This window comes from Oncorhynchus mykiss, chromosome 17, assembly GCF_013265735.2.
Source record: "Oncorhynchus mykiss isolate Arlee chromosome 17, USDA_OmykA_1.1, whole genome shotgun sequence".
Taxonomy (NCBI): Eukaryota; Metazoa; Chordata; class Actinopteri; order Salmoniformes; family Salmonidae; genus Oncorhynchus; species Oncorhynchus mykiss.
In genome coordinates, this window is record NC_048581.1 from 36,951,171 (window position 1) to 36,978,642 (window position 27,472).

Sequence of the window (27,472 nt, forward strand, 5' to 3'; positions counted from 1 at the left end):
CAGTAATACACTACCATTAGCGCTAACACACAGTATCCATATTAGTGAGTCACAGTGAATTCACAGGCAGAGCTGTATTGAATGGAGCGGAGTGGCTTCTCCGAGGAAGTAAAGCACAGTAGCAGCAGAACCCCTGTTGTTGGGACATGCATGGTGTAGCTACAAAAGGACTTCCTCTTTTCAGGTTTAGCACTGCTACCAGACCATGCAGAGCCTCGTCGGGGAGGCAGAAACTGGGGAAGAGAGGCGAGAAGGTAAGTGAACCAGCTCCAGAATAAGCCACATAGAAGGAGGAATGGATAAGCCAGATGGGTTGCCCAAAAAATAAAACAAATGAAGGTCATTGTTTGCGTTTTCCCTGTAATCATCAAGATCAGGATTTGTGAGGACTGAGCTATCCCTAGATCTGTGCCTAAGAGCAACGTCTACCTGGGGCTAGGGGAGATGAGAGGGGGGAAATAAGGAGGGGGATATGGAGGGAGAGAGTGGGCATGCTGCGAGTTAGCTGTAGGCCCACATTTCTCTATGGGATATCTGTTTATGCTCTACATAGAAAAATCTGCTTAACCCGAAGGATGTCCAAGAGATTAAGTCCTGACAGTTAAAACATTCTTCACAGTTTGAGTTTGACAGGGAGCTCAGGCACAAGGGGGAGGCTGATAGAAAGCAAAGGAGGAAGTGACAAGGTAGAGGGGAGAGAGAGGTGGGAGAGGAATGGGGAGAGAGGGAGGGAGAGACCGGGAAAGTGAGCGACACCTTCGGGAATGAGTGAAGAGAGCAGTTATGTGGCTGATAGGGAGTTGAGTGACAGCTTGAGCCCATATTCAGATTAAGACACAGCAGCTTCTTGTTCTTTCTCAATTGGAAGCAGATGTGGACTTTGCTACTGTTAGCAGTTTCTCCTGCCTCCTAACCTCCTCACCTCCAGGCAGCCACTGTGCACCAAGCAAATACAGCCAGTCAGCACCCTCCACATAGTCTCACTCTACAGTACACAATGTTGAGTTGGTTACCAGATGGTAAAGAAGGCATTTTGAGATGTTGGGTTGTTGTATATTATCCTGTTTGATGGTCGTTTTGAAATATTGCATTCCTACTAAATAATATAGTGTAAGCCAAGTGTTGTTTAAGGTATATGTTTCAATTTAATAATAGCATTTCATCAAATCAGATTGGCAAATACAGATTTTTCTAATTCCTCAACATCCCCAGGAACTCTCCAAAAGACAACCATCTAGTCCAGCATAAACAGATATAGTCTACCAGCAACTACTGCTACTATTTCTACTACTATAAAACATGTCATATCAATTAAGTTTGACTTTCATAATACACTCTTAGAAAAAAGGGTTCCAAAGGGGTTCTTCGGCTGTCTCCATAGGAGAACCCTTTTGGGTTCCAAGTAGAACCCTCTGTGGAAAGGGTTCTACCTGGAACAAAGGTGTGGGGGACAGCCAAAGAACCACCTTAGGTTCTACATAGCACCTTTTTTTCTAAGAGTGTATGGCTCTGTATAAATGAGCTACACCTCAGGTCTAGACTGCATTTTGGCAACTCTTATTACTACCCTATGGTGGCAAAATCAGAAACGACATTAGAACACCTAAAAAAAAAAAAATCACACAGCGGCACTAATGAAGGATCAGACAGGCATTTCCTCACTGGGTCATGTTGCCTGGTTAACCAAACTATTTATTAGCCATAGACGAGTAGCAAAACAAAACACATGTTTGTTTTCTTATTTTAAATATACACTGGCCTATAGAGACGGAGTCAGACTCAGTGAATACTGACAAATGACACAAACGCACTCTCTCCATTACATTTTCAGCATCATTGCAGATAACAGATTCCTTGGACACCGCCCACACGTACCAACCCTGGGATTCGCTAACTCACCTGGCGACGGTGCTGGGTAGGACAGAACCTCGGCCGTCGGAATGGAACAGGTACTGCGGTAAATGCGACTTCCACACACACAAAACTCCCGCTGTGACTCACAAAATGTCTGTGCAAAAGCAGTGGTATCCAAGCCTCTCCAAAGTCACCAAGCAGGGAACAATGAGATCCTTTTATGTTGTGCAGTTGTTAAGCCTGGTCTCAACAATTATTTTGTCATGGAATGAAGGAGCGGAGGCTCGTGCAGGTATTAAAAACCAGGGAATGAGAGTTGAAGTGTAGACCCCACCCACCTTTGAAATAGGAACAGCTGGGGACGCATGCCAGGACTGGGATGCTCTTGTGATTTTTGTACAGTGTAGAATAGGCTACAATACATTCGAGCTTATTACGTTGGTAAATAAAATTCGGGTACATTTAGCCAGTGTTGGAAAAAGTACCAAATTGACATAAAGATACGTTAATAGAAAATTACCCAAGTAAAAGTGAATTTAACCCAGTAAAATACTACTTTTGATTTTATTTGATTTAAAATATACTTAAGTATCAAAAGTAAATGTAATTGATAAAATGTACTGAAGTAACAAAAGTAAAAGTATAAATAAGTACTTTTAGGTGTCAGGGAAAATGTATGGAGTAAAAAGTACATTATTTTATTTATGAATGTAGTGAAGTAAAAGTAGTCAAAAAAAAATGTGTAAAGTAAAGTACAGATACCAAACAAAACTTCTTAAGTAGTACTTGAAAGTATTTTTACTTAAGTACTTTACACCACTGCATTTAGCATTAATAAAATGTGTAGCATTTATGGCATTTCGAAAGTTGTAATAATCGGCTACCCACTGTGGTTTTTCTAATCAACAACTTAACAATAACAACAATAAAAGTACTTTTGCATAGATTTGGCTTAGTTTGTGTAACTGCTGGGGTGTATTAAGTCCTTATGTGAGCATGGTGGGAAATACCAGTACGTCTGTGCTCCTGACACTGTGGAGAATGTGTCATTTTAAACCCCTGACACAGTGAAACCAGGGTCAAATAAGAGCCCCAGTCACCTCTTATAGGGGTTATCTGCTGTTGAAACAATAAAAAAGCATACCCCCACTGTTTCGGTAAAAAGCTGAGGGATGAGGCTGGAGAAAAGTAACCACTCAAATTCATATATGGATGCCAAAACTGACCATCCATGATATCAAAAGTATCATTTTCACCATGTTTTGAGGCTATACAGTGTTTACATTTACTTTTATTTTGGATTCTGATTACCGAATGACAGTTATGTATAGGTTTTATAGGTTATATTTATAGAATCAATGGGTACAAATGATTAATGAATGTCCAAAAATGGATATCGCAACAGCAGATTGGCCGTTTTAAAGTCTATACGAAGGGGGAAATGACAGTGAAGTTATAGTGTGTCAATTCTATGAGACATTTTAACATCAATAGCTATGTCTATAGAAACTGAGGCGAGCATATTAAACTGAACATATTCCACTGGTACATAAAGTCAGTGGGAAGACTTGGGTGTTTTTAATTGTAATGTTGTGATGTGTTTGGCTTATGGGTTTGCCAGTGATTGACAGTTGTTATCCAGTGTGTTCATGTCCCAATTGTATTATACTGATCTGCTATCTAAGCACTCATCTTGGATTTTCTCACAGTGTCTTTGATTGTCTAGTTTGACCTCTGGGAATTTACGAGGAACTCTTTCACTTAGGTCGTCTGCACAATAGCCTCAGCAAGAGTGTGTCAGTACCAATTTTGGGTCCTCCATCTTCACAACCGGTATCCTTGGTTTATTTTCCCTCTTATCCGTCTCTATGTCCACCCTACCACTCGTATCACATAACCTTTTCAACACACCAAATTATAAGGGCACACTCTATGACCCTAGCCCTGTGGTTAATAAGAACATCTCTCTCTCTCTCTCTCTCTCTCTCTCTCTCTCTCTCTCTCTCTCTCTCTCTCTCTCTCTCTCTCTCTCTCTCTCTCTCTCTCTCTCTCTCTCTCTCTCTCTCTCTCTCTCTCTCTCTCTCTCAGAATATTTATATTTATTTTATTGTTTATTTAACCCTTATTTTACCAGGTAAATTAACTGAGAACACATATTCACAGCAACGACCTGGGGAATAGTTACAGAAGAGAGGATGGGGAATAAATGAGCCAATTGGAAGCTGGCAATGATTATTGGAAAGAATTCTCAAATCTTTGTTCAGAGAGCTGTGCAGTGCTATTTAGTTAGTCTTTGTTCTGATGGCAGCATGGCAACATTTTGGAAGTGTTTTCTATCTCGTCACCTTGTGCGTGAAGGAAGATTTAATGTGTCTTTCATAAGAACAGAATATATTGCAGATGATTTATATTCTGGTTAGAGACAGTTTGCTCTGTTCTGTGAATGGAGTAGTACACAGCGTTGCACGAGCTCTTCAGTTTCTTGGCAATTTCTCGCATGGAATAGCCTTCATTTCTCAGAACAAGAATAGACTGATGAGTTTCAGAAAAAATACTTTATTTCTGGACATTTTGAGCCTGTAATCGAACCCACAAATCCTGACGCTCCAGACACTCAACTAGTATAAAGAAGGACAGTTTTATTGCTTCTTTAAGCAGGACAACAGTTTTCAGTTGTGCTAACATAATTGCAAAAGGGTTTTCTAATGATCAATTAGCCTTTTAAAATGACAAAATGTATTAGCTAACACAACGTGCCATTGGAACACAGGAGTGATGGTTGCTGATAATAGACCTCTGTACGCCTATGTAGATATTCCAGTAAAAATCAGCCGTTTCCAGCTACAATAGTTATTTACGACATTAACAATGTCTACACTGTATTTCTGATCAACTTGATGTTATTTTAATGGACAAAAAAAAGGCTTTTATTTCAAAAACAAGGACATTTCTAAGTGATCCCAAACTTTTGAACGGTACTGTACATATTACCTCAATTACCTCGACTAACCGATGCCACACGCACATTGACTCTGTACCGGTACCCCCTGTATATATCCTTGCTATTGTAATTTTACTGCTGCACTTTAATTATTTGTTACTGTTATTTTGTATTTTTTCTTAACTGCATTTTTGGTTAAGGGCTTGTAAAGTAAGCATTTCACTGTTGTATTCGGCGCATGTGACAAATAAAATGTTATTTGATTTGATCACTCCATGGACTGTGTAGTGAAAGGAATGCAATTATGTCTGTTAGCAAGAGGATGTGTGTGTGTGTGTGTGTGTGTGTGTGTGTGTGTGTGTGTGTGTGTGTGTGTGTGTGTGTGTGTGTGTGTGTGTGCGTGTGTGTGTGCGTGTGCGTGTGTGTGTGTGTGTATGCGCGTGTAAGAGAGAGAGTAAGAGAAAGTGAGAGCTTTTACTGTATCCCGTAGTCTAGTAGAGAAGAGGTTTCGTGCCACTGCATTGTTCAGGAATTAAAACTTCCACTTTCTCTCTTCTACCTGTATGCACACCTAACATCATAGTGGAAACTATCTTCAGCATTTTGTTGTATACATTGTAACCTTCTTCCTTTGCCAGGTACCTGTATTACTCCTTTGGGAATATGCTTAATATCATAGTGGGTTCAGAATATCTCGGAGTGAAGGCATGTCAATTAAAGGGATAGTGCAACATTTTGCCTATTAAGTATTTTTTCTATTACCCAGAGTCAGCATGCTATCTGTTCTGGTAGACTTCCAGTCATTGCACTAATGCTAGTTAGCAATGACTTGCGAAACTACCTTCAACTTCCTTCAAACTGCATACAGGTACATAAAAATGGTACCCATGAGTTCATCTGATGCTGGGTGAGTAGAAACGGGGAATAATTGCCAAAATGTCGCACTATTCCTTTAAACCCACACTTCCCGTCAACGGCAATCAAGAAAGCAATAATAGTTTTTTATAATGGTAGGCTAATTTGTTATTTTACTTTAATATGTTCACCTAAATCAATTATGGGATTGTATAGCTGTTGAAATGATCGGGAAATTATGGCAAAATCTTGAATTCTGAGTAGTACTCTACATTTTAAGAAATGTCAACCATTTTCGTAATGTCACTCTTCTAAAAGAGGAACAACAATGGAGAGTTTGTCTCTTTTTAATTGATTTTCTATTCATTCTACAGATTGGACCAAAGTTTCTCTCCACTGCCCAGAGTGACCAGGGAGTCAGTGAGACAGTATCTGCAGTTTCCCCCTGACCAATCTGTGCGAATACTCCATGCAAAGGTCGCCCAGAAATCATACGGCAACGAGAAACGGTAAGTCGACAAGGCCCAATAGACTTAACATGGTCATGTCATCATGACACATGTGTAATGGAGTTAAGAACGTAACGTAACCTCACTCCTCAGCTAGCTTGAAATGTCACCAATTCGCACGTTGAAAAGCGGGTGGTCACCTCTACCTCTACGAGGTAGAGGACCCTTGTTCAAGCTCAGTCAGAGGAATGTTCATGGAGCGCTATATGCTAAGCTAGCACACTGATGTCGGTGATACATGCAGGGAGTTTATTGGGTCAGATTGTCGGCAAACTAGCCTTAGCCAGATTGCAGTTGCTTTTTGTATGGTATGAAGGAACATTGTGTGTCTACATACAATAGGTTCTTCTGCCCTCCTCCTTGTGTTTACATCAGTGGCTCAGGATGGAAACTGAAACAAGACATTTTGAATGGTGAGCCCGAGGATGCATGTTCCCCCACACATTTGGCATTTATTTATCCAGTAAGCAATTAAAGTACTGTACTACATGATCTGATTTAAGCTCTGTAATCCTACCCAGCCACTGGTGCAGGGGACTCCTGTTACAGACTCTATGGTTATATGGGCCTGGATAGCTCCTGTGTGACCCAGGCAGACACCTACAAACTAGCCTTCGAGGACCAGCCTGATGCCAGGGTGAGAGGGGGAATCGAAATCAAAATATATCAAGGTGAAAGGGGTCTCCCGTTTTATGACAAACACATGGCCTCCTGTGTTTCCAGCCCAACCTCAAGACTGACCGCTATACAGGGCTTGGGGAGTAACTGATTACATGTAATCTGATTACAAAAAACCTGTAACTGCAATCGGTATATAATTTGATTTGTTTAAAAAATGTTTGGTTACTACATGATTCCATATGTGTTATTTCATCGTTTTGAAGTCTTCACTATTATTCTACAATGTAGAAAATAGTATAAATAAATAAAAAACCTAAAGGAGTAGGTGTGTCCAAACTTTTGACTTGTACTGGTGTGTATATACAGTTGAAGTCTGAAGTTTACATACACTTCAACCACTCCACAAATTTCAAACTATACTTTTGGCAAGTTGGTTAGGACATCTACTTTGTGCATGACACAAGTAACACAAATTTTTCCAGCAATTGTTCACAGACAGATTATTTCACTTATAATTCACTGTATCACAATCCCAGTGGGTCAGAAGTTTACATACACTAAGTTGACTGTGCACTTTAAACAGCTTGGAAAATTCCTGAAAGCGATAATGGGAAAATCAAAAATCAGCCAAGACCTCAGAAAAAAATGTGTAGATCTCCACAAGTCTGGTTCATCCTTGGGAGCAATTTCCAAACGCCTGAAGGTACCACATTAATCTGTACAAACAATAGTGCACAAGTATAAACACCATGGGACCACGCAGCCGTCATACCGCTCAGGAAGGAGACGCGTTCTGTCTCCTAGAGATGAACGTACTTTGGTGCGAAAAGTGCAAATCAATCCCAGAACAACAGCAAAGGACCTTGTGAAGATGCTGGAGGAAACAGGTACAAAAAAATATTTTTCCACAGTAAAATGAGTCCTACAGTGCCTTGCGAAAGTATTCGGCCCCCTTGAACTTTGCGACCTTTTGCCACATTTCAGGCTTCAAACATAAAGATATAAAACTGTATTTTTTTGTGAAGAATCAACAACAAGTGGGACACAATCATGAAGTGGAACGACATTTATTGGATATTTCAAACTTTTTTAACAAATCAAAAACTGAAAAATTGGGCGTGCAAAATTATTCAGCCCCCTTAAGTTAATACGTTGTAGCGCCACCTTTTGCTGCGATTACAGCTGTAAGTCGCTTGGGGTATGTCTCTATCAGTTTTGCACATCGAGAGACTGACATTTTTTCCCATTCCTCCTTGCAAAACAGCTCGAGCTCAGTGAGGTTGGATGGAGAGCATTTGTGAACAGCAGTTTTCAGTTCTTTCCACAGATTCTCGATTGGATTCAGGTCTGGACTTTGACTTGGCCATTCTAACACCTGGATATGTTTATTTTTGAACCATTCAAATGTAGATTTTGCTTCATGTTTTGGATCATTGTCTTGTTGGAAGACAAATCTCCGTCCCAGTCTCAGGTCTTTTGCAGACTCCATCAGGTTTTCTTCCAGAGTGGTCCTGTATTTGGCTCCATCCATCTTCCCATCAATTTTAACCATCTTCCCTGTCCCTGCTGAAGAAAAGCAGGCCCAAACCATGATGCTGCCACCACCATGTTTGACAGTGGGGATGGTGTGTTCAGCTGTGTTGCTTTTACGCCAAACATAACGTTTTGCATTGTTGCCAAAATGTTCAATTTTGGTTTCATCTGACCAGAGCACCTTCTTCCACATGTTTGGTGTGTCTCCCAGGTGGCTTGTGGCAAACTTTAAACCACACTTTTTATGGATATCTTTAAGAAATGGCTTTCTTGCCACTCTTCCATAAAGGGCAGATTTGTGCAATATACGACTGATTGTTGTCCTATGGACAGAGTCTCTCACCTCAGCTGTAGATCTCTGCAGTTCATCCAGAGTGTGCATAGGCCTCTTGGCTGCATCTCTGATAAGTCTTCTCCTTGTATGAGCTGAAAGTTTAGAGGGACGGCCAGGTCTTGGTAGATTTGCAGTGGTCTGATACTCCTTCCATTTCAATATTATCGCTTGCACAGTGCTCCTTGGGATGTTTAAAGCTTGGGAAATCTTTTTGTATCCAAATCCGGCTTTAAACTTCTTCACAACAGTATCTCGGACCTGCCCGGTGTGTTCCTTGTTCTTCATGATGCTCTCTGCGCTTTTAACGGACCTCTGAGACTATCACAGTGCAGGTGCATTTATACGGAGACTTGATTACACACAGGTGGATTGTATTTATCATCATTAGTCATTTAGGTCAACATTGGATCATTCAGAGATCCTCACTGAACTTCTGGAGAGAGTTTGCTGCACTGAAAGTAAAGGGGCTGAATAATTTTGCACGTCCAATTTTTCAGTTTTTGATTTGTTAAAAAAGTTTGAAATATCCAATAAATGTCGTTCCACTTCATGATTGTGTCCCACTTGTTGTTGATTCTTCACAAAAAAATACAGTTTTATATCTTTATGTTTGAAGCCTGAAATGTGGCAAAAGGTCGCAAAGTTCAAGGGGGCCGAATACTTTCGCAAGGCACTGTATATATATATATATATATATATATATATATATATATATATATATATATATAACATAAAATTGATCAGAAATAGGGTGTAGACGTTGTTAATGGTGTAAAAGACTATTGTAGCTGGAAACGGCTGGTTTTTATGGAATATCTACATTGGCGTACAGAGGCCCGTTTTCAGTAACCATCACTCCTGTGTTCCAATGGCACGTTGTGTTAGCTAATCCAAGTTCATCATTTTAAAAGGATAATTAGGCTAATCATTAGAAACCCCTTTTGCAATTATGTTAACACAACTGAAACTGTTGATTTAAAGAAGCAATACAACTTGAGTATCTGGAGCATCAGCATTTGTGGGTTCGATTACAGGCTCAAAATGGCCAGAAACAAATAACTTTCTTCTGAAACTCGTCAGTCTATTCTTGTTCTGAGAAATGATGGCTATTCCATGCGAGAAATTGTCAAGAAACTGAAGATCTCGTACAACGCTGTGTACTACTCCCTTCACAGAACAGCGCAAACTGTCTCTAACCAGAATAGAAAGAGGAGAGGGGGGCCCTGGTGCACATCAGAGCAAAAGGACAAGTACATTAGAGTGTCTAGTTTGAGAAACAGACACCTCACAAGTCCTCAACTGGCAGCTTCATTAAATAGTACCCGCAGAACACCAATCTCAACGTCAACAGTGAAGAGGCGACTCCAGGATGCAGAGTTCCTCTGTCCAGTGTCTGGACATCTTAATATTTTTATTTTATTGCGAGTCTGAGATATGGCTTTTTCTTTGCAACTCTGCCTACAAGGCCAGCATCCCGGAGTCGCCTATTCACTGTTGACGTTGAGACTGGTGTTTTGTGGGTACCATTTAATGAAGCTGCCAGTTGAGGACTTGTGCGCCGTCTACTGGAGAGCTTTTCTTTGTCTACACCCCTTCAGCATCGTTCACACCCTTTTCAGCTTTTGCTTACACCCATCTCTTTAATGATTCACATGCAACCAAAATGTCAAGACTAAAGGCTGGTTTATTCTAGGGGTGTTCGTGAATTTTAATCTGGAGTGCCAGAGTGTGCCTGGGCATTCGTAAATTCAGAGCGTTGTCAGATTGGCTGTTCGTAAATTCAGAGCGCATACTGGACACAGGCTGAAATGTAGGGTTGATCCAAGCGTTCTGACCCAACAATAGCAGTCAAGCACCCAAGCTAACTGGCTGGTGTTGGCTCGCTAGTTCCAGACACAAATGAGAGAACAGCTCACTCCGACCATTTTATTTGCCTTAGCAAAGCTGGTTAGGCTGTTTTTATGTTATCCAGAGCTTTAGAGACTGCAACTGTGCTGCTGGCAACAATTTAATTACACTTTTTTTTGCCAATGTTTACTGACACTGGCCATATTTAATGGGTATTGAGCGTTCGTAAATTCGTCAGTTATTCTGTGCTTTTGCACACTCAGACAAGAGTGCTTTGAAATCAGAATAGATAGCCAGAGCGAATTTACCAGCTACGTCTATCGACAGTTGTCACAGTGACATCATAAACATTATTTTGAAATAGGTACTTGCATAGTGGAGTCCTGTTTAGACATGTAGCTAGCTAGCTAAACAATGAACCATAATCCCAACTCATAACGTTACTATCCTGCATGAATCTGCAGGTAGCTAACCAACCAGGTTCAATGTTAGCTAGCTACCATTAGGCTATAACTTGCAATGCAAATGGCTCTGAGATACAAATACTACTAATGACACAGACTATACACTGACACAGACCATACACAAATTACGGACACAGACCATACACGCCAGCCAGCTAATGTTAGGTAGCTAGCTAACAGTACACTTTAACTTCAAAAGAAAAGTACTTTCTGACTAAATTAAAAACGTGTAATAGCTAGACTCTCTTACCCTACATAGATGGACGCTTCTCCTTCTCTGTCATGGATGCCATGGGTGCCCTTAGTTAGAAGATGTAATCTAGAGATAGGTGTTTTATACAACAGCCTTCTGTGTGTTCTCTTTTCGAAACAATCTGCATATTTGCAATCAAACACCAGAATTTTCTCCATATCCTTAGGTATCATACTCTAATTCCACCAGGCATTCCACGGATTTCAACTTGATCCTCCAGAAAGTGGAGAGCATCTCTTATGCAGTTCTACTATGTGATATCTTTCAAAAAAGATGCGTTAGAAATAATTACCTACACATACTGACCAGCTCATATTATAGACAGAAGCAGACCAATCCGAACTCATCTCTCGGCATGTCCAGCCCACTCATTACCTCAGTCAATCATGGCTAGTGGGAGGTTGCTGTCTTTTTCCATGACTAAACTAATTAGGCTCATAATTTATTACAAATATTCATATTTACAGATGGCATACACATTTGTTATTAAGGCACATGAAAGTTCACATGTTCCAGAAGGCATTTCGGCATTTTGATTTTTTTTTAAAGTTTACATTCAAATGGCACTTCTGTGAAGTAGTGACACACGGTATATGCCTAGTTTACTGAAACTAGTCACATATGGACAGTACCAAAACAAATGACTCTGTCTCTTCACAGAAAAATCTGCAGAGCTAGGATGGTTGTATCTCCCATATATATATATATATAACATTCTATTGGTTGCAGGAATGTTGTATAGTCATTTAAATTGTAAAACTCTAAGTTTTGAATCTGGCGTCGTTTTGGGTATCAGTTTATAAACTATGTGCCATGTAAATATCTTCCCAACTATTTTGCAATGTGTATGCTGTTTCTTTTTTGGTCCTTAAATGAAACTGTTATACTTTTTTATTTATCACAATTTTCTTTAACCAATTTTGGTCTTTAATGCAGGGATGACAGACAAGTTCCTTACTTTCGCCCCCTTCCACTTTCCTCTTCCATTTTTGCAGTAATGCTGCAATTAGTTTTGGATAGAGCAGACATTTCCATAGATTTTTGTTAGCTTTGTGTGACATAACTCCACCAGTCCTATTTCTGATATAATTTACAAATATTATACCGTTTTTAAACATTTATTCCCAAAATATGTTTTATCAATTATTATATTTGAGTTTAACCATAACATTTTTTTCAATATTTGTTCCATCTTTTCTGGTTGATTCAACTAAAATTGCAACCAACTTTCTGTGGCTTGTTTTAAATATAGCGATATTTTGGAAATTATTTCAAAGTGAGAGATTGAAATCTGAATAAAGGGAAAAAGTCAATTCATGAGTACAGGGGGAGCCATTCTTACTAATCTACTAGAGAACCATTTTGCATTTAAGTATAGATTTTGTATTACTGAAGCCTTTAGTGAGAGGTCTAATGCTTTAATATTTAATCATTTCTGCCCTCTGAATTATTATTCATTATATAAATAGCTCTGTTTAATTTTGTCTAGCTTGCCGTTCCAAATAAAATTGAATATTTTTTGCTCATATAATAAAAAAATAAAACATGTTTTTAGGTGTAGGCAGGGCCATAAGCAAAGAGTTAAACTAGGATATGAGTTAATCATGGTGATTTTTTTTCTACAAATAGAGAGCTATTTCCCTAACATGGTAGAAAGATCATGTAAGAAATAATTTATTTTTGCTAACTTTATATTTCTTTCTTCTGGGATATGAATACAGAGTATGTCCACTTCACCATCAGACCATTTAATTGGTAAACAACACGATAATGTGAAAGCTCTATTTTTTTGTGATCCAATGCGTGATATAGTACACTTATTATAATTTTATTGTAATCCAGAGAGGTTAGAACAATTATCTAGATCCTCTATGAGGCTGTGGAGGGATCCACATTGTGGATTTAAAAGAAAACATGAATCATCAGCGTACAATGACACCTTTTCTATTTAAGCCCTGAATTTCTAGCCCCTTGATATTATTGTTGGATCTGATTTTAATAGCTAACATTTCAATGGCCATAATATGATATGCCGATAGTGGACAACCTTGTTTTACTCCTCTTGACAATACTTTCCGAGAAGTAGCCATTATTTCCTATTTTTCACCTAGGGTTACTTATATAACTTTAACCCATTGTATTCAAGGCATTTATATATACATTCCAGTCGTACTTTATCAAAAGCCTTTTCAAAGTCAGCTTCTTAGACTTGCTTTCCATGACAGATCTATAAGACACATTTCTATTTGAATTTGATTGGGTCGCCCAAAAAGTTACATAATGCAGCTTTAACCACTCTCAAAATCACAGACAGAGCTATGGATACAAGGACTGACTATCCATAATATAGTAATTATAGTTTTAACCATGTTTTGGTTATATAGTGTTTCATTACATTTATTTTGTTTACAAACATTGGAGTAAAATAAGCTTGTGCTCTTTTTTGGGTTCTGATGGGCTACAACAGTTGAAGTAAGTAACCTACCCTGCCGCTATATTGACCCAGACAAGGTTTCATTAACACTTTATTACAAGAGACTATTGACAGAACAAACGCAGCGTATGAGGCACTTCTGAATGTTTGCTTTCTTTTTTACAACAGATGTTTGCCTGCGCCAAGTCCCTGTACATCTCTGACACAGACAAAAGGAAGCACTTTCGCCTGGTCCTCAAGCTCTTCCTTGGTAACGGGCAGGAGATTGGCTCCTTCCTCAGTAAGCTGATCAAAGTTATCTCCAAACCGTCCCAGAAGAGGCAGTCTATGAAGAACGCTGACTGTGAGTGAAAGGTGATCCTAAGGTGCCACAATCCCCAGGGTCACGGTGGGACTAGAGTGGAGGTGCAGGTTGCCACTCCCTAATTAGGCCAGACATGTGTGCTTATGATCCAGGAGCACACACTACGAGTCCAGTTGTGTTGACATAGTGGTCTCCTACCCCTTGCGAGATCCAAAGGAAAGGCGCTAGAGAGGTTTGACAGCTGAGATCAAAAGTGGGGTGACATAGTGTGCACTGTGTACGAAAGGAAATACCTGCAATTGTCATGCTGCATCAGTCATTAATGAGAATGGTATATGCTTATTTATGGGCTTATTTGTGGTGTGTATTTATGTATATGAGGTAGGGAAATGTGTCATGTGCACAACATGTGAAAATGAAATTTATTTGTCATGCTGCATACCACGGCTATGTGTGTGTGTGTGCGTGCGTATGTGTGTGTTTGTGTGCGCATTCGTGTGTGTACACACGTCTGTATGTTTGCGTGTGTTTACATTTGCAGTGTGTATTTCCACGGGGTCGAGGGTGGCTCTATTCAACCGCTTGCGGTCCCAAACGGTCAGCACACGTTACCTGGCCGTAGAACGAGGGGCCTTTGTAGCCAGTGCCAGACAGTGGACTGCATTTACAGTCACTCTAGGTATGAACGGTTGTCTGAACCACTGTCTCTCAGTCCTCCATCTACACACTCTCTCTCTCTTTACTGCTGTGGGCAGAATGACTTGTCAGAGCCCTTATGAAAGGAAGAAGTAAATATTCTAGCTGGTTGTAATGCTGGGACAATATTTGTTTTCCATCATGAAATAAAAAAACATCTGCTAATACATTCCAAGATGGATTTTCAACCTTTCTCTGATTGGAATCAGATCCCAAAAACTAAGATCAAGCTCACCCCAGAAGTAGACTCCATAGGCTCATCTGTTTTTCATGTTTTCATCCTACTGCTATTCATTCACTTACATTGTTTTAACTTGTCTGTGTGTCTGTCTGTGTGTCTGTGTGTCTGTGTGCGCAGTGGAGGACCGGCAGGCTGACTCGGAGGAGTTCACGGTGTGTGAGGGATTCATCTGCTACGGCTGTGTGGTTCAGCTGGTCTGCACTGACTCCGGGGTGGCCCTGCCCCCCATGGTAAACACACACATGCAATATAATCGGATATCACCTCAATGGTACCATTATGCTGGAGACCTTGATAGCTGCAGTAGGCTGAAGTCTGACCACCTTAATTCCACTGTATTCCATAATTGGGGTATATAATAACGTGTTATAGTTTTTCCAGATGTTATATGGTTTGCTGTACAGCAGAATTCTATTGTTATTGTTGTCTTACTCATATTCATAGGATGGGATTATTTTCAACCCTTCATGGCAATTCGCTGATCAGACCCCTTTCACGTACCCCCAAATTGGCTTTTGAATAATACAGCTGATGGTTTAGAGTAACATTCACCTACATTGTACACATATACATGTTATTTAAGTTGAGGCAATTTGCTGACATTTTTTTTTTGTTGCAGAGGCTTGTATATTTTCTGATGTGGACAGCCGAAGAACCTATTTAGGTTCTTTTTTGTCTAAGTGTGTAGCTCAGGACCAGCCAGGAGTTATCTATAATGGGAATATGATACATTGACTTTCCCTGACAGGAAGACACAATCTTATTCAGGGGCCTCCTCCAGACATAACATCATCTAAGCCATGTTATTAACAAAGCTATCATGTCGTACATAGATTTAATAGTGGTCCAGTTGATTTTAAAAAGAGATTAAGCCAATGATGAGTCATATTGGAATATAGATTCCATTATATTCCTATCATACTAGTACATGTATTTCTTATTGTCGATTTTATTATAGAGAGGAGGCCAACGATGTGTCAAAAGGATGATGGATTCAGTTAGATCCTTGTTGTTTTTGGATTCCCTCCAGGTGATCCGCAAGGTGAACAAGCAGCACGCCATCCTAGATGTGGACGAGCCCGTCTCCCAGCTTCACAAGTGTGCCTTTCAGTTCAAGGACAACAGCCAGATGTACCTCTGTCTGTCTAATGAGAGAATCATACAGTACCAGGTTAATATGACCCTATTCACACGATTGTGCCGACCCAAACCTGCGCTTGCTCTGATATTTTCTCTTCTCATTATGCTTTTCAACACGGTCCCTGCAATAGTGGGTGGTATTGGGTATTGGCTTTGCTCGGTTTGACTCAGTAGTGTAAGAAGCCCTCATGAGAGGTAAAATGTCACTTGTGGGACATGATGATACATGTCCATGCTATAACACTCGCTAGCACTCGCAATCATTATTTAGCCCAGAATTAGGTCACATACCTAAATTAGTAGCTAAGGGATAGTGTTACTGAACCTATTCCTCTGGCCCTGGGTTCACGAGCAGTGAGACAGTTGTGGAATGGGGGGGGGGGGGGGGGGGGGGGTGTCAATGGGCATGGAGGAGTTAACTTTTTTAACTTTGGTCTTCCCAGGTCTCATCCAGTCTGAGGGACCAGAGCAGAGAGGTGCTGAACGATGGTTCATGTTGGACCATCATCGGTACAGAGGCAGTGGAGTATACGTTCTGTGAGGGCCTGGCCTGCGTTCAGGGCGCCATCAGCCCAATACCTGTCATCACAGGACTGGAGGTGCGGTCTTAACACTACTGAAGCTGACAAAACAAATCCATTGAGGAACAAGGAACTGCAGTGATTCAAATCAGCCTTGTTTTCTGTTCCTGTCAGTACGACAAATTGTGTTATTTTTTTTAATGTAAATTGCACAAAGTAACATTTAAGAGATGTGGATGGGGGAAAATGAGTACTGTAAGAGTACTGTACAATACAGTACCTAAATAATACAGTACTAAAACTCCTACTATTGGTAGACTCCCCTTGTAGGTATATCATTCCAGTTTACAGAATAAGAAGTGTGTGTGTGAGGGTAGAAAAATCAGTTTAATGTTGATATGATGGTTTGATTGAATTAATGTTGAATGTGTCCTTTTAGGTGAATGGTGGAGGACACGTAGCCATGCTAGAAGTAAATGGAGAAAACTTTGGCCCCCATCTGAAAGTTTGGTTTGGAAATGTGGAGGCAGAAACTATGTTCAGGTACATTTTAAATCTCACAAGTAACTGTTCTTGTTCTATCAAGTAAATGCAATGCCTCAACCAGACCAGTGTGGTGTCCTTACAAAGGAGGACACATATAAAATGCACAGTGCAAACTTGTTGTTTCAATTTACTAATATCTATGTACTTGTTGTAGTTATCAGGGTTATAGGCTTAATGGCCCTCTGGCCTACTTTAGTTTGTCTTGCTTAGTTGCTTTTTATGGCCACTTCCAGGTGAACGTAGACTGTTCCTGAGGATTACAAGCACGCCAAAGAACATTTGGAGAGGCCCCAGTCATATTTAAAACTTCCGCTCTCATTCATTTTACCACATGAACTCCAGGTGGTACATGGAACAGCACAGGTATACAGGACTTTGAGTTACATTTAAACAAGGCCGTTAGAACTTGGTTTGTAATAAAACATTTCTGAAATGTACATTTGGAGGACATTTTCCCATCGGGCTTGGCCGTAGGATTACAATGCAGCCCCAGAAGCTTGACCCAAATATGAAAGTAGCCATTTTGTGATGTACATAGGTATTCAGGTGAACAGAAGGGTATTTAAAGGGGCAGTGCGGTTAAAACATTTTTTTCCCCATTTCCACACTATGAGGTTAAAATTACACTCTGAAATTGTGAACGTGCCTTTTTTTGCTTTAGAGCTGTTTGGGAAAAAAGGCCAGGAACTTTAGTTCATCTTTGATTTGCATTTCTCCCACTTCCGGTCCCGCACGATCAAATTGGTACTCCTCATGTTGACATGCACAGGAGAGAGGTAGGTAGTTATGCATGGCCAAAAGCATTTAGAGATTGTACGGTAGTTGTTGGCTACAAGGCAGCAATTGTTTGTTTGCACTTCCACTTGTTTGTCTTCCATCAGAACAATCACTTTGTCTGGTTTGGCATATGCACAGCAAACTTCAACAAGTTAGCTAGCTAACTACACTTACACCAGCCAGTGACTTTGCAGCTGTCATCGTCCATCAAGGTTCTGTCCCATACATCTAGCATCCGGGAGTAACCTTGCAAGAAGTAAGTTTCTAAATAGTTATTCTTCTACCTACTTATTATTATTACTATTAAAAGTAAAGAACATGATATTGTGGTTCTAGCTACTAGCCTTGACCGCAACTAGGATAGCTAAGTAGCTACTGACATAGGTACCTGTAGCTAGCTACATAAAAAGTAATGTCAGAATCGTAAAGGGGAAACGTTGCCTCCCACAATGTAAACAATGTTCCCACATAGCCAGCTACACTTTTCCCCTATTTCTGGGACTCAGCTAGCTAACGTTAGCTTGTAGGAAGATAGTCAGTTAGGTAACGTGATTAACACCGATACGTACACATTTGCGCAACCGCTGCATTTAAACGAGGCTGCAATGAAAACTAATGTAGTGACTGCATTGGCATCAAAATGCGGTGTGAATTATGTTTCTATTCAAGCGTTGATTGACATGGTAATGGACCAATAATATTAGAGTAAAGTTGAAAAAACTGACCCCTCTGACGCTGTATGTTAAATTGTGATGTGTCACAACGTAATAAATTGTCACAAAACTCATTCTGTGCCATACAGCCTCTTTCCACCAGGTGTAGCCCTTTTCGCAAACTAAAAACAAGAAATTATCAATGGTGAGTGTAATGGTGATTGTAAAGTTAATGACTTGTGAGTTCATCAATCAATCAATTGTTATTTTTTGTGTAATCATTGCGAGCCGTCATGACTCTAAACCCTGTCAGCAGCAGTTTAATTGTGAAGATAAATTTAGCGCTGCCCTAAAAACCCTATTCAAATTCGACACAAACCTTCAAATAGGTATGTAATGAGACGTTATATAGTGTTTTATATACATTTTAGAGGTGATAAGTTGGACAAATCGGGTGAAAAAAGCAGTTTTCCCACATGACATATCTCCCCCTTTCACTATTACGCAGTAGCTTTCACTTCCCCACCCACCATTTTAAAAAGACCCGGCGGAGCTCCATTGCCTTCAATCATGCAGAGATGGGCAGCATGAAGGTGTCGTCATTGATTTTGCTGGCAAGGGGGGAAATTGTGCTTTACAATGGTATTCATATTAAAGTTGACCTGGAAGTATTGTTTTTGGGCGCTAAAATAAGGTCAAATGTACGGAACAGCACGATGTACAAAAGTGTGTTAGCTATTGTTATACTATAATACTAGGATACTGACGAGACATTTAGCTATATTAGCGATTCTGACATTGCTTCATTATGAACAGGTACCTAAGTAAATGAACGTCATGTCAATATCCTATGGTCGAAGCTACGTCCATCCTACCTTGCTAACTGGATCCCTATAGAAAGTGTAGGCTGGAAATGTTACAGTTTACATTGTGGGTGGCAACCTGACTGTCATTGCCGCCATTCCCAAACGCTTCGCCAGATTTGAACATTTATGAAATAAAAATGTGTCCCTAATTTAATACAACCGTTAATAGAATGTGGTTGTGATAAACAGAGGCCTTTCTGTTTTTGTCCTGCAAATGTGGCTCTAATTTATTAATGGTTGGAGCTATAAGCTTATTATGACCCCATTCCTGTGAAACCTAAGATTCTTAGGAACACAAGCTGTGTAGGAATTGTTAGAGAATAGAGTGGACAGGACCAGGCATAATCAGACTGGGGGAAAAAAGCACCGCAATAATTTTCTACACAGAACATCATACACAATTATTGCCAGGTGATTTTCTTATCATTTTCCAATATCTTTCTGAATAATTTCAGTCACTTCAAACCATACTTCCTTTAGATTGAAATACTGTCAAAGTACTTTCAGACTGATTTGTAATAACAGGCCATCATAGAGCTAAATAACTTTTTTAACTTTGGCAATTGATGGGGTAACTACTTGGCAATAACTATTTTTATGTCACCACATTCTATACTGACAAAAAATATCAACGCAACATGTAAAGTGTTGGTCCATTGTTTCATGAGCTGAAACAAAATATCCCACAAAAGCTTATTTCTCTCAAATGTTGTGCACAAATGTGTTTACATCCTTGTTAGTGAGCATTTCTCCGTTGCCAAGATAGTCCATCCACCTGACTGGTGTGGCATATCAAGAAGATGATTACTTAAACAGCATGATAATTACACAGGTGTACCTTGTGCTGGGGAAAACACAAGGCAACTCTAAAATGTGCAGTTTTGTCACAGCACATTGCTGCAGATGTCTCAAGTTGAGGGAACATGCATTTGCTGACTGCAGGAATGTCCACCAGAGCTGTTGCCAGATAATTGAATGTTACTCTACCATAAGCCACCTCCAACTTTGTTTTAGAGAATTTGGCAGTACGTCCAACCAGCCTCACAACCGCAGACCAAGTGTAAACACGCCAGCCCAGGACCTCCACATCCGGCTTCTTCACCTGCAGGATCATCTGAGAGCCACCTGGACAGCTGATGAAACTGGCTTTGCACAACCAAATAATTTCTGCACAAACTGTCAGAAACCATTTCAGGGAAGCTCGTCTACATGCCAGTCCTCACCAGGGTCTTGACCTGATTGCAGTTCTGCATCATAACTGACATCAGTGGGCAAATGCTGACCTTCGATGGCTACTGGCACGCTGGAGAAGTGTGCTCTTCACGGATGAATCCCGGTTTTAACTGTACCGGGCAGATGGCAGACAGTGTGTTTGGCGTCATGTGGTCGAGCAGTTTGCTGATGTCAACGTTGCGAACAGAGTGCCCCATGGTGGTGGTTGGGTTATGGTATGGGCAGGCATAAGCTACGGACAATGAACACATTTGTATTTTGTCGATGGCAATTTGAATGCACAGAGATACCGTGATGAGATCTTGAGGCCAATTGTCGTGCCATTCATGCGCCGCGATCACCTCAACCACCTTAGTCTTAGGGGTCAAGCCAAATGAATTCAGCCTCCTGAGGTTGAAGAGGCACTGTTGCATCTTCTTCACCACACTGTCGGTGTGGGGGACCATTTCAGATTGTCAGTGATGTATATGCCGAGGATATTATTGTATGTTGCATTTATATTTTTGTTCATTGTATAATCAAAGGTAAGGTGTAAGAGGGCAGTGAATATTCAGTTTCAATTTAGCAAAATTATGGTATGGATATGAAAGTGGGTCAGATGTATTGCAGCTCATAGTTTGTTTGTCTGTCCTTCCCCCTGGTCCTGTGTGGCTCAGCTTGTAGAGCAAGGTGCTTACAATGCTAGACTTGTGGGTATGATTCCTACAGGGGACCAGTATGAAAAAGTATGACAATGTATGCCCACACTACTGTAAGTTGCTCTGGATAAGAGTGTCTGCTAATTGACTCAAATGTAAATGTCCATTTAGTTCTGCAGACAAGCTCCCAAACCCATCCAGGATGGGTTCCCTTAGAATCTTGGAACTCCTGGTGGATACAAAGGACTACACAGGCTGCAGCACCACTCCTTTCCTATGGCCCAGATACCCCCAGCCCCAGCACCAACTGACAAAGCTCCTATATGCCACATACCTGTAATATCTACCAATGTCTTCTATTGGTCATACAGCCCATCACAGATAGATGAGTAGCCCCTTTCCATTGACAATTTCTACTAAGTCTGTCGAAGGGCATGGTTTAGCCACTGCATGTACTAAAAATAGTCATATATAGCCCCGTGATTGTTCTGCTATGCGGACAAAAGTTATATATAGTACCAGTCAAATGTTTGGACACCTATTCATTCAAGGGTTTTTCTTTATTTTTATTATTATCTACATTGTAGAATAATAGTGAAGACTTCAAAATTATGAAATAACACATGTGAAATCATGTAGTAACCAAAAAAACAGTTTTAAAAATCAAAATATTTTTTTTATTTGACATTCTTCAAAGTAGCCTCCCTTTGTCTTGATGACAGCTTTGCACACTCTTGGCATTTTCTCATCCAGCTTCATGAGGTAGTCACCTGGAATACATTTCAATTAACAGGTGTGCCTTGTTAAAAGTACGTTTGTGGATTTTTTTCCCTTGGTTACATCATTGCTGCATGGAATGTACAGATGGATCCAGGGAAGGCGAGAGCATGATAGATTGGCCCTAGCCTACGTCCAGAGTGTTTCCTGGGATTTGTCAACTTCTATCGCAGCTTTATCCGGGGTCACAGCACCCTGGCTTCTCCTGTCTGCACTCACCTCTCCCAAGGTACCGTTCACATGGTCCCCAGCTGCTGACCGGGAATTCTGGGTCCTCAAGCACTGCTTCACCACTGCATCCATATTGGTTCATCCTGACCCGTCCTGTCAGTGCGTGGTGGAGGCCGATGCCTCGGATGTTGGAGTGGGGGCTGTCCTGTCCCAGCATTCTGCCCTTGACCTCAAGTTACATCCCTGCGCCTTCTACTCCCATCACCTTAACGCAACGGAGAGGAACTACAATGTGGGGAATCGTGAGCTTCTCGCTGTGAAGATGGCGTTGGAGGGGACGGAACATCTGTTATTGTGTGGACGGACCACAAGAACCTGGAATATCAAGCTAGGTGGGCCCTGATTTTCACCCGGTTTAACTTCACCTTCTACCGACCAGGATCCAAGAACATCAAGCCAGATGCGCTGTCACGGCGCTTTTTGGACCTCGAGCCCATCCTTTCCACCTCGTGTCTAGCGACGTCACTCTTCTGGGGAATAGGGATGCAGGTCTGTGAGGTGCAGCGTTCCCAGCCGAACTTCGGGGGGGGGGGGGGGGGGGGGGGGGTTTGTTTGTGCCTAATGCTGTCCGCTCCTCTGTCCTGGAGTGGACCCACTCCTCCAGGCTTGCCTGCCACCTGGGTTACCGTCGGACAATGGTTATTGTGCGACAACGCTTTTGGTGGCCTACCATAGTCCTGGATATCTCTGCGTTCGTCGCTGCCTACACGGTCTGTGCTCAGAACAATACTCCTCGGCAAGCTCTGGCTGGTCTTCTTCAACCACTGCATGTCCCACACTGTCCATGGTTTCACATATCCCTGGACTTTGTCATGGGTCTTCCCCCGCCATCCTGACTGTAGTGGACCGGTTTCCCAAAGCTGCCCACTTCATTCCTCTCCCAAAGCTACCCTCTGCCAAAGAGACGGCCCAGCTCATGTTGCAGCACGTCTTCCAGATCCATGGACTCCTGGTGGACATGGTCTTCAACCGGGGCCCTCAGTTCTCATCCGGTTCTGGAAGGCATTCTGCACGCTCATTGGGTCGTCGGCCAGCCTGTCCTCCGGGTTCCACCCGCAGTCCAACGGGCAGTTGGAACGAGCCAATCAAGACCTGGAAACGACTCTTCGCTGCCTTGTCTCCACCAACCCCACCACCTGGAGCCAGCAACTCGTGTGGGTTGAATACCCACGCTACGCCCTCCCCTGCTCTGCTACTAGGATCTTGCCTTTCAAGTGTTCCCTGGGGTATCAGCTCCTGCTCTTCTCTGAGGAAGAGGTCGGCATACCCTCGGCCCAGATGTTTGTCCGCCGCTGTATCGATGACAAGCGGACCGCCACCGGACCCCGGGTCCCTGGTATCATCTCGGGCAGAGGGTATGGCTGTCCACCCATGACCTGCCCCTCCGGAGTCCCGCAAACTTTCCCCTTGCTTTATCGGCCTTTTCCCTTCTCCAAGATCATTAGCCCCTCTGCTGTTCATCTTCTGTTGCCCCGTACCCTCCATATTAATCACACTTTTCATGTGTCTAGGATTAAACCTGTCTCACAGTCCTTTGTCTCCTGTTTCCATGAAATAAACTTTGCCCCGTAGATAATCATGGCATTCTGCAATGAGTAGACAGCAGACAGGGTATACTGTAGGCCAGGATGGTCCCCCATGCAAATAGGCTGTTCTGGGCCTGCATCTTCTGGTGACCTACTGCATCTTCCTATTGAAGACAATGCATCTTAATTTGTTATATCATTGTTGTACTAGGTATGCCTTTTGTTTGGATGACATGGCAAAGTAGCCTACACACCTGTGGAAGTTCATTGCTTTCAGGGTCCAGCTCCAACTGACTGGTTGAATACCATGTGCCTTTGTTGTTGTTTTTTGAAGGGGTAAGGGGGTGCGCTCTAGATGATTCTATCAGCCAATCAGGGCTGTATGTAAATGTATTAACATTTGTAGCCCCACGTCCACACAGTTGGACTGAGCACTTCAGTGGCCCAAGAAGGTTCAGGGAAACAAATTAAAAAAATATATTTGGGATTTATATTCAAACATTTAACACACACAGTAATTTATTAGACCTAAAGTGAAAATAAAAACATGGCAAACATTCTCATGTAAAAAGGAGGTACAGTATTTCAGATGAAGATTCATTTTTGTCCTCCACAAAATATGTTCTTTAATTAATCCAATGGATAGGCCCATGGTTGCACAATGGAGTTCAAGTGGCTTGAGTACCATTGGAATTGCTTGGCTCAGCTGTCCAACTCTTCAGCCTGTTGTAATGGTGTGCGGAATGTTCCACTGCAGCATCAGGTGTCTCTGAGGTTTTAGGTAATTTAACCAAATCCAAGCATTTGTTCTGATGTCATCACCACCCTTAAACCTCACCCAAAACACTGATATATCATTTGCTGGGGTCTTGCCAAAAGGTTCTGCAAGTATCCTCACCACCACAAGATCAGTGTTTGTATAACATTGTAATCCACAGTATGCTCTTCGTACCAAGGCTGCAGGAAATGTGTGAGAGAAACATAATCTTCCACTGCCATGTAAATTAAGCTGGATTCATCATTTTTAAGTGAAGAGCTTAAAATCAAACACTATTAGTGAGAGATTTTGCGACTTGAAACATGACTTGGAAAAAACACTTAACTTGGACTTGAGCATCTATGACTCGGGACTTAACTTGGACTTGAGCTGTATGACTCGGGACTTAACTTGGACTTGAGCTGTAGGACTCAAGATACTCGAGAGACTTGGATTTCCCACTCTCAAAAGAGCAGCACCACCTTCCTCTCCTGTTAAATTATGTTATTACACCGTGAACATACATTTGTGGCAATGACTTTACGCAAAGCGGAGAATCTTAATGGGTTATATGGGGAATGACTGTTAAATTCTGTTCTGATCTGCCTAGCACCGCTGCTGTCCTATATTTTCAACGCTTGACACTTGAAAATATGCACTCTTGAGCAAGAGTTTCTGTGAATGTTTATTCTCAGCCAACGCGCATATAGTGGGCGTGGGGAAAGCAACAACACTTGATTCTAATTGGCAATGTCACAATATCAGTCAAACTGTAGCTGTAGTATCAACACTATCTGTAAATCATAATTTGGATGGCCTTTCTATTGGTAATGGCCTTTCTATTGGTAATGTTGATTCAACAACCATTTATCTCATGATCTATGAAGTTTATTATGTAGTGTACTAGTTGGCCGAGTGCAAGGGAAACAGAAAATATAATATGAATTTAAAAATTGTATTGATATTGGTATAAAACACTTAACCATTGACTTGAGGACTCAAAACCCAAAATTGGGGATGTGGCTTGACTTGAGCTCTGGGACTTGGGACTTGACTTGAGACTTGCCCATTGTTACTTGGGACTTGACTTGAGACATGCCCATTGTTACTTGGGACTTGACTCGAGATCCGAAGGAGATCTCTGCTATTATTTGTCTCAAAACTGAAAATGTTTGCCCAAGCTTCCTGGAGAACCCATGGCGATTAAGGCCGGGATTCAATCCAATTAACGACTTGAATACAGCGCTAAACTTTTAAAGACAATTTCAATTGCAACAATGTGCGCGTTCCCTGTGGGTCCTGTGGATGTCAGCTCGAGCTGAAATCGCTGCAGTCCATTGTTTCTCTGTCTTTGAATCCTGGCCTAAACCCCTGTCTAATCTAGTATTGGTGAGACCATAAGCAGTCTAATCCTTCAAAAGAAGCACGTTTTGATTAACAAGTTGAATCCAAAAAACATTCAGATTTTCTTCTAAACAACTCTGCTTTAATTCTAACTTAAACCACAACTTATTTAGTAATAAGCGATCAGGCCTGGAATCTACAGCAAGAGCTGCCCGACTCACCTCTCTATTGTGTCACTGCAGGTCACCAAAGTCCATGCTGTGTGTGGTTCCAGACGTGTCCGTGTTCAGTGGGGAGTGGAGATGGCTGCGGCACCCCATCACCGTACCTCTGTCCCTCATCCGTCTGGATGGTTTGATCTACAGGAGCACCTTCAGCTTCACCTACACCCCTGAACACAACACCCCCCCGCAGGCCAGAGGGGCACTGCAAAATGCCCCAGAGTCTGACACTCTCATAGACTTCATCCACCAAGAGTTCACACGCACCAACTTCCACTTGTTCATGCAGAACTAGCTAGTAGGGCTGGGCTGCATTAGGATTCTTTACCCTTCTCCTGAGGTGTGCACTCATTCACTCCCCCTCCTGCATTTAAAAGCATTGGATCAGAGCAAGCATGACTGGGGGAAGTTTCCACCATATTCCTGACAGCAGCTCATTCCTTTTTCTTCTTCTTTTTTTAGAGTGCTTTTTATGTCCCTCAGGAATGATGTATGTACATGTTGCTAAACACTCAATTGAACAGTTGGATCACATACATACATAGTGCTCCCGAGGCTCCCGTGTGGCGCGGCTGTCTAAGGCACTGCATCTCAGTGTTAGAGGTGTCACTACAGACCCTTGTTCAATTCCAGGCTGTATCACAACCGGCTGTGATTGGGAGTCCCATAGGGCGGTGCACAATGTGCCCAGCGTCATCTGGGTTAGGGTTTAGCTGGGGTAGGCTGTCATTGTAAATAAGAATTTGTTCTTAACTGACTTGCCTAGTTAAGGATAAATAAATACATCTATGCAGTAAAGTTACTAAAGTTATTTGTTTTCTCTGTAAATCCCCATTTTGGCATGTCCCAAGTCATGTACGTCCAACTTCTAGGAAGAATTTAACCCACTTAACCCCAAGTTTTCACCGAGTTTTCTCTATCATTTTGAAGCCCTAGTTATTTTGTTGCTTTGGGAAAGAAATTTCAAAAGATTTTTGTGGTTAGTAATTAATATACATGTGTCCCTCAGGTGAGATGGTTCTACTCTTTTTGGACATTTTCTGGTACACGTCAACTCTGTTACCCATAGATAGAAATGTATTAAAAAGTAATGTTTTTTGTTAAGGTTGCATAAAACTGCACCCCCCCTGCACACAAAAAGCTCCCATTCCCCCTGTCACAAGGGGAGATATTGCTGATTTAAGATTAAATCCACAACCCTTTTACGGTCAACCCTGTAGCTGTAATAGACATTTTATAGCAATCTTTCTTTAAATGTAACCTTTTGACAAGGAAAGCATGTTTATTATGACATAATATAACATCTACTTTGTGCATGACAGTGCTCTTTACGACAGTGTTAAAATTAGGTGAAA

At 41.4% G+C, this 27,472-nt stretch overlaps 2 protein-coding genes across 5 annotated transcripts in view; one reads left to right on the plus strand and one right to left on the minus strand.

Annotated features, from left to right (window-relative positions):
* Positions 1 to 2,154, minus strand: part of LOC110493849 (matrilin-4) — a 42,800-nt gene extending 40,646 nt beyond the window's left edge. For all 3 annotated transcript variants that reach the window (XM_036949843.1, XM_021568365.2, XM_021568364.2), the window contains exon 1: positions 1,900 to 2,154. The gene's annotated coding sequence lies outside the window, so the exon portion shown is untranslated. The remainder of the gene's footprint in view (positions 1 to 1,899) is intronic.
* On the plus strand, positions 1 to 27,472 carry rbpjl (recombination signal binding protein for immunoglobulin kappa J region-like). 2 transcript variants are annotated; one of them, XM_021568367.2, is made up of 12 exons: positions 1 to 254; positions 1,832 to 1,949; positions 6,025 to 6,159; positions 6,502 to 6,572; positions 6,681 to 6,796; positions 13,815 to 13,989; positions 14,492 to 14,629; positions 15,005 to 15,117; positions 15,918 to 16,058; positions 16,471 to 16,626; positions 16,988 to 17,091; positions 26,139 to 27,472. In XM_021568367.2, exons 1-12 carry the CDS (start codon positions 206 to 208, stop codon positions 26,410 to 26,412), a joined length of 1,590 nt encoding a protein of 529 aa, XP_021424042.2. In that variant the 5' UTR covers positions 1 to 205; the 3' UTR covers positions 26,413 to 27,472. The 2 variants fall into 2 exon arrangements, with proteins under 2 accessions (XP_021424042.2, XP_021424043.2); XM_021568368.2 differs by lacking the exon at positions 16,471 to 16,626.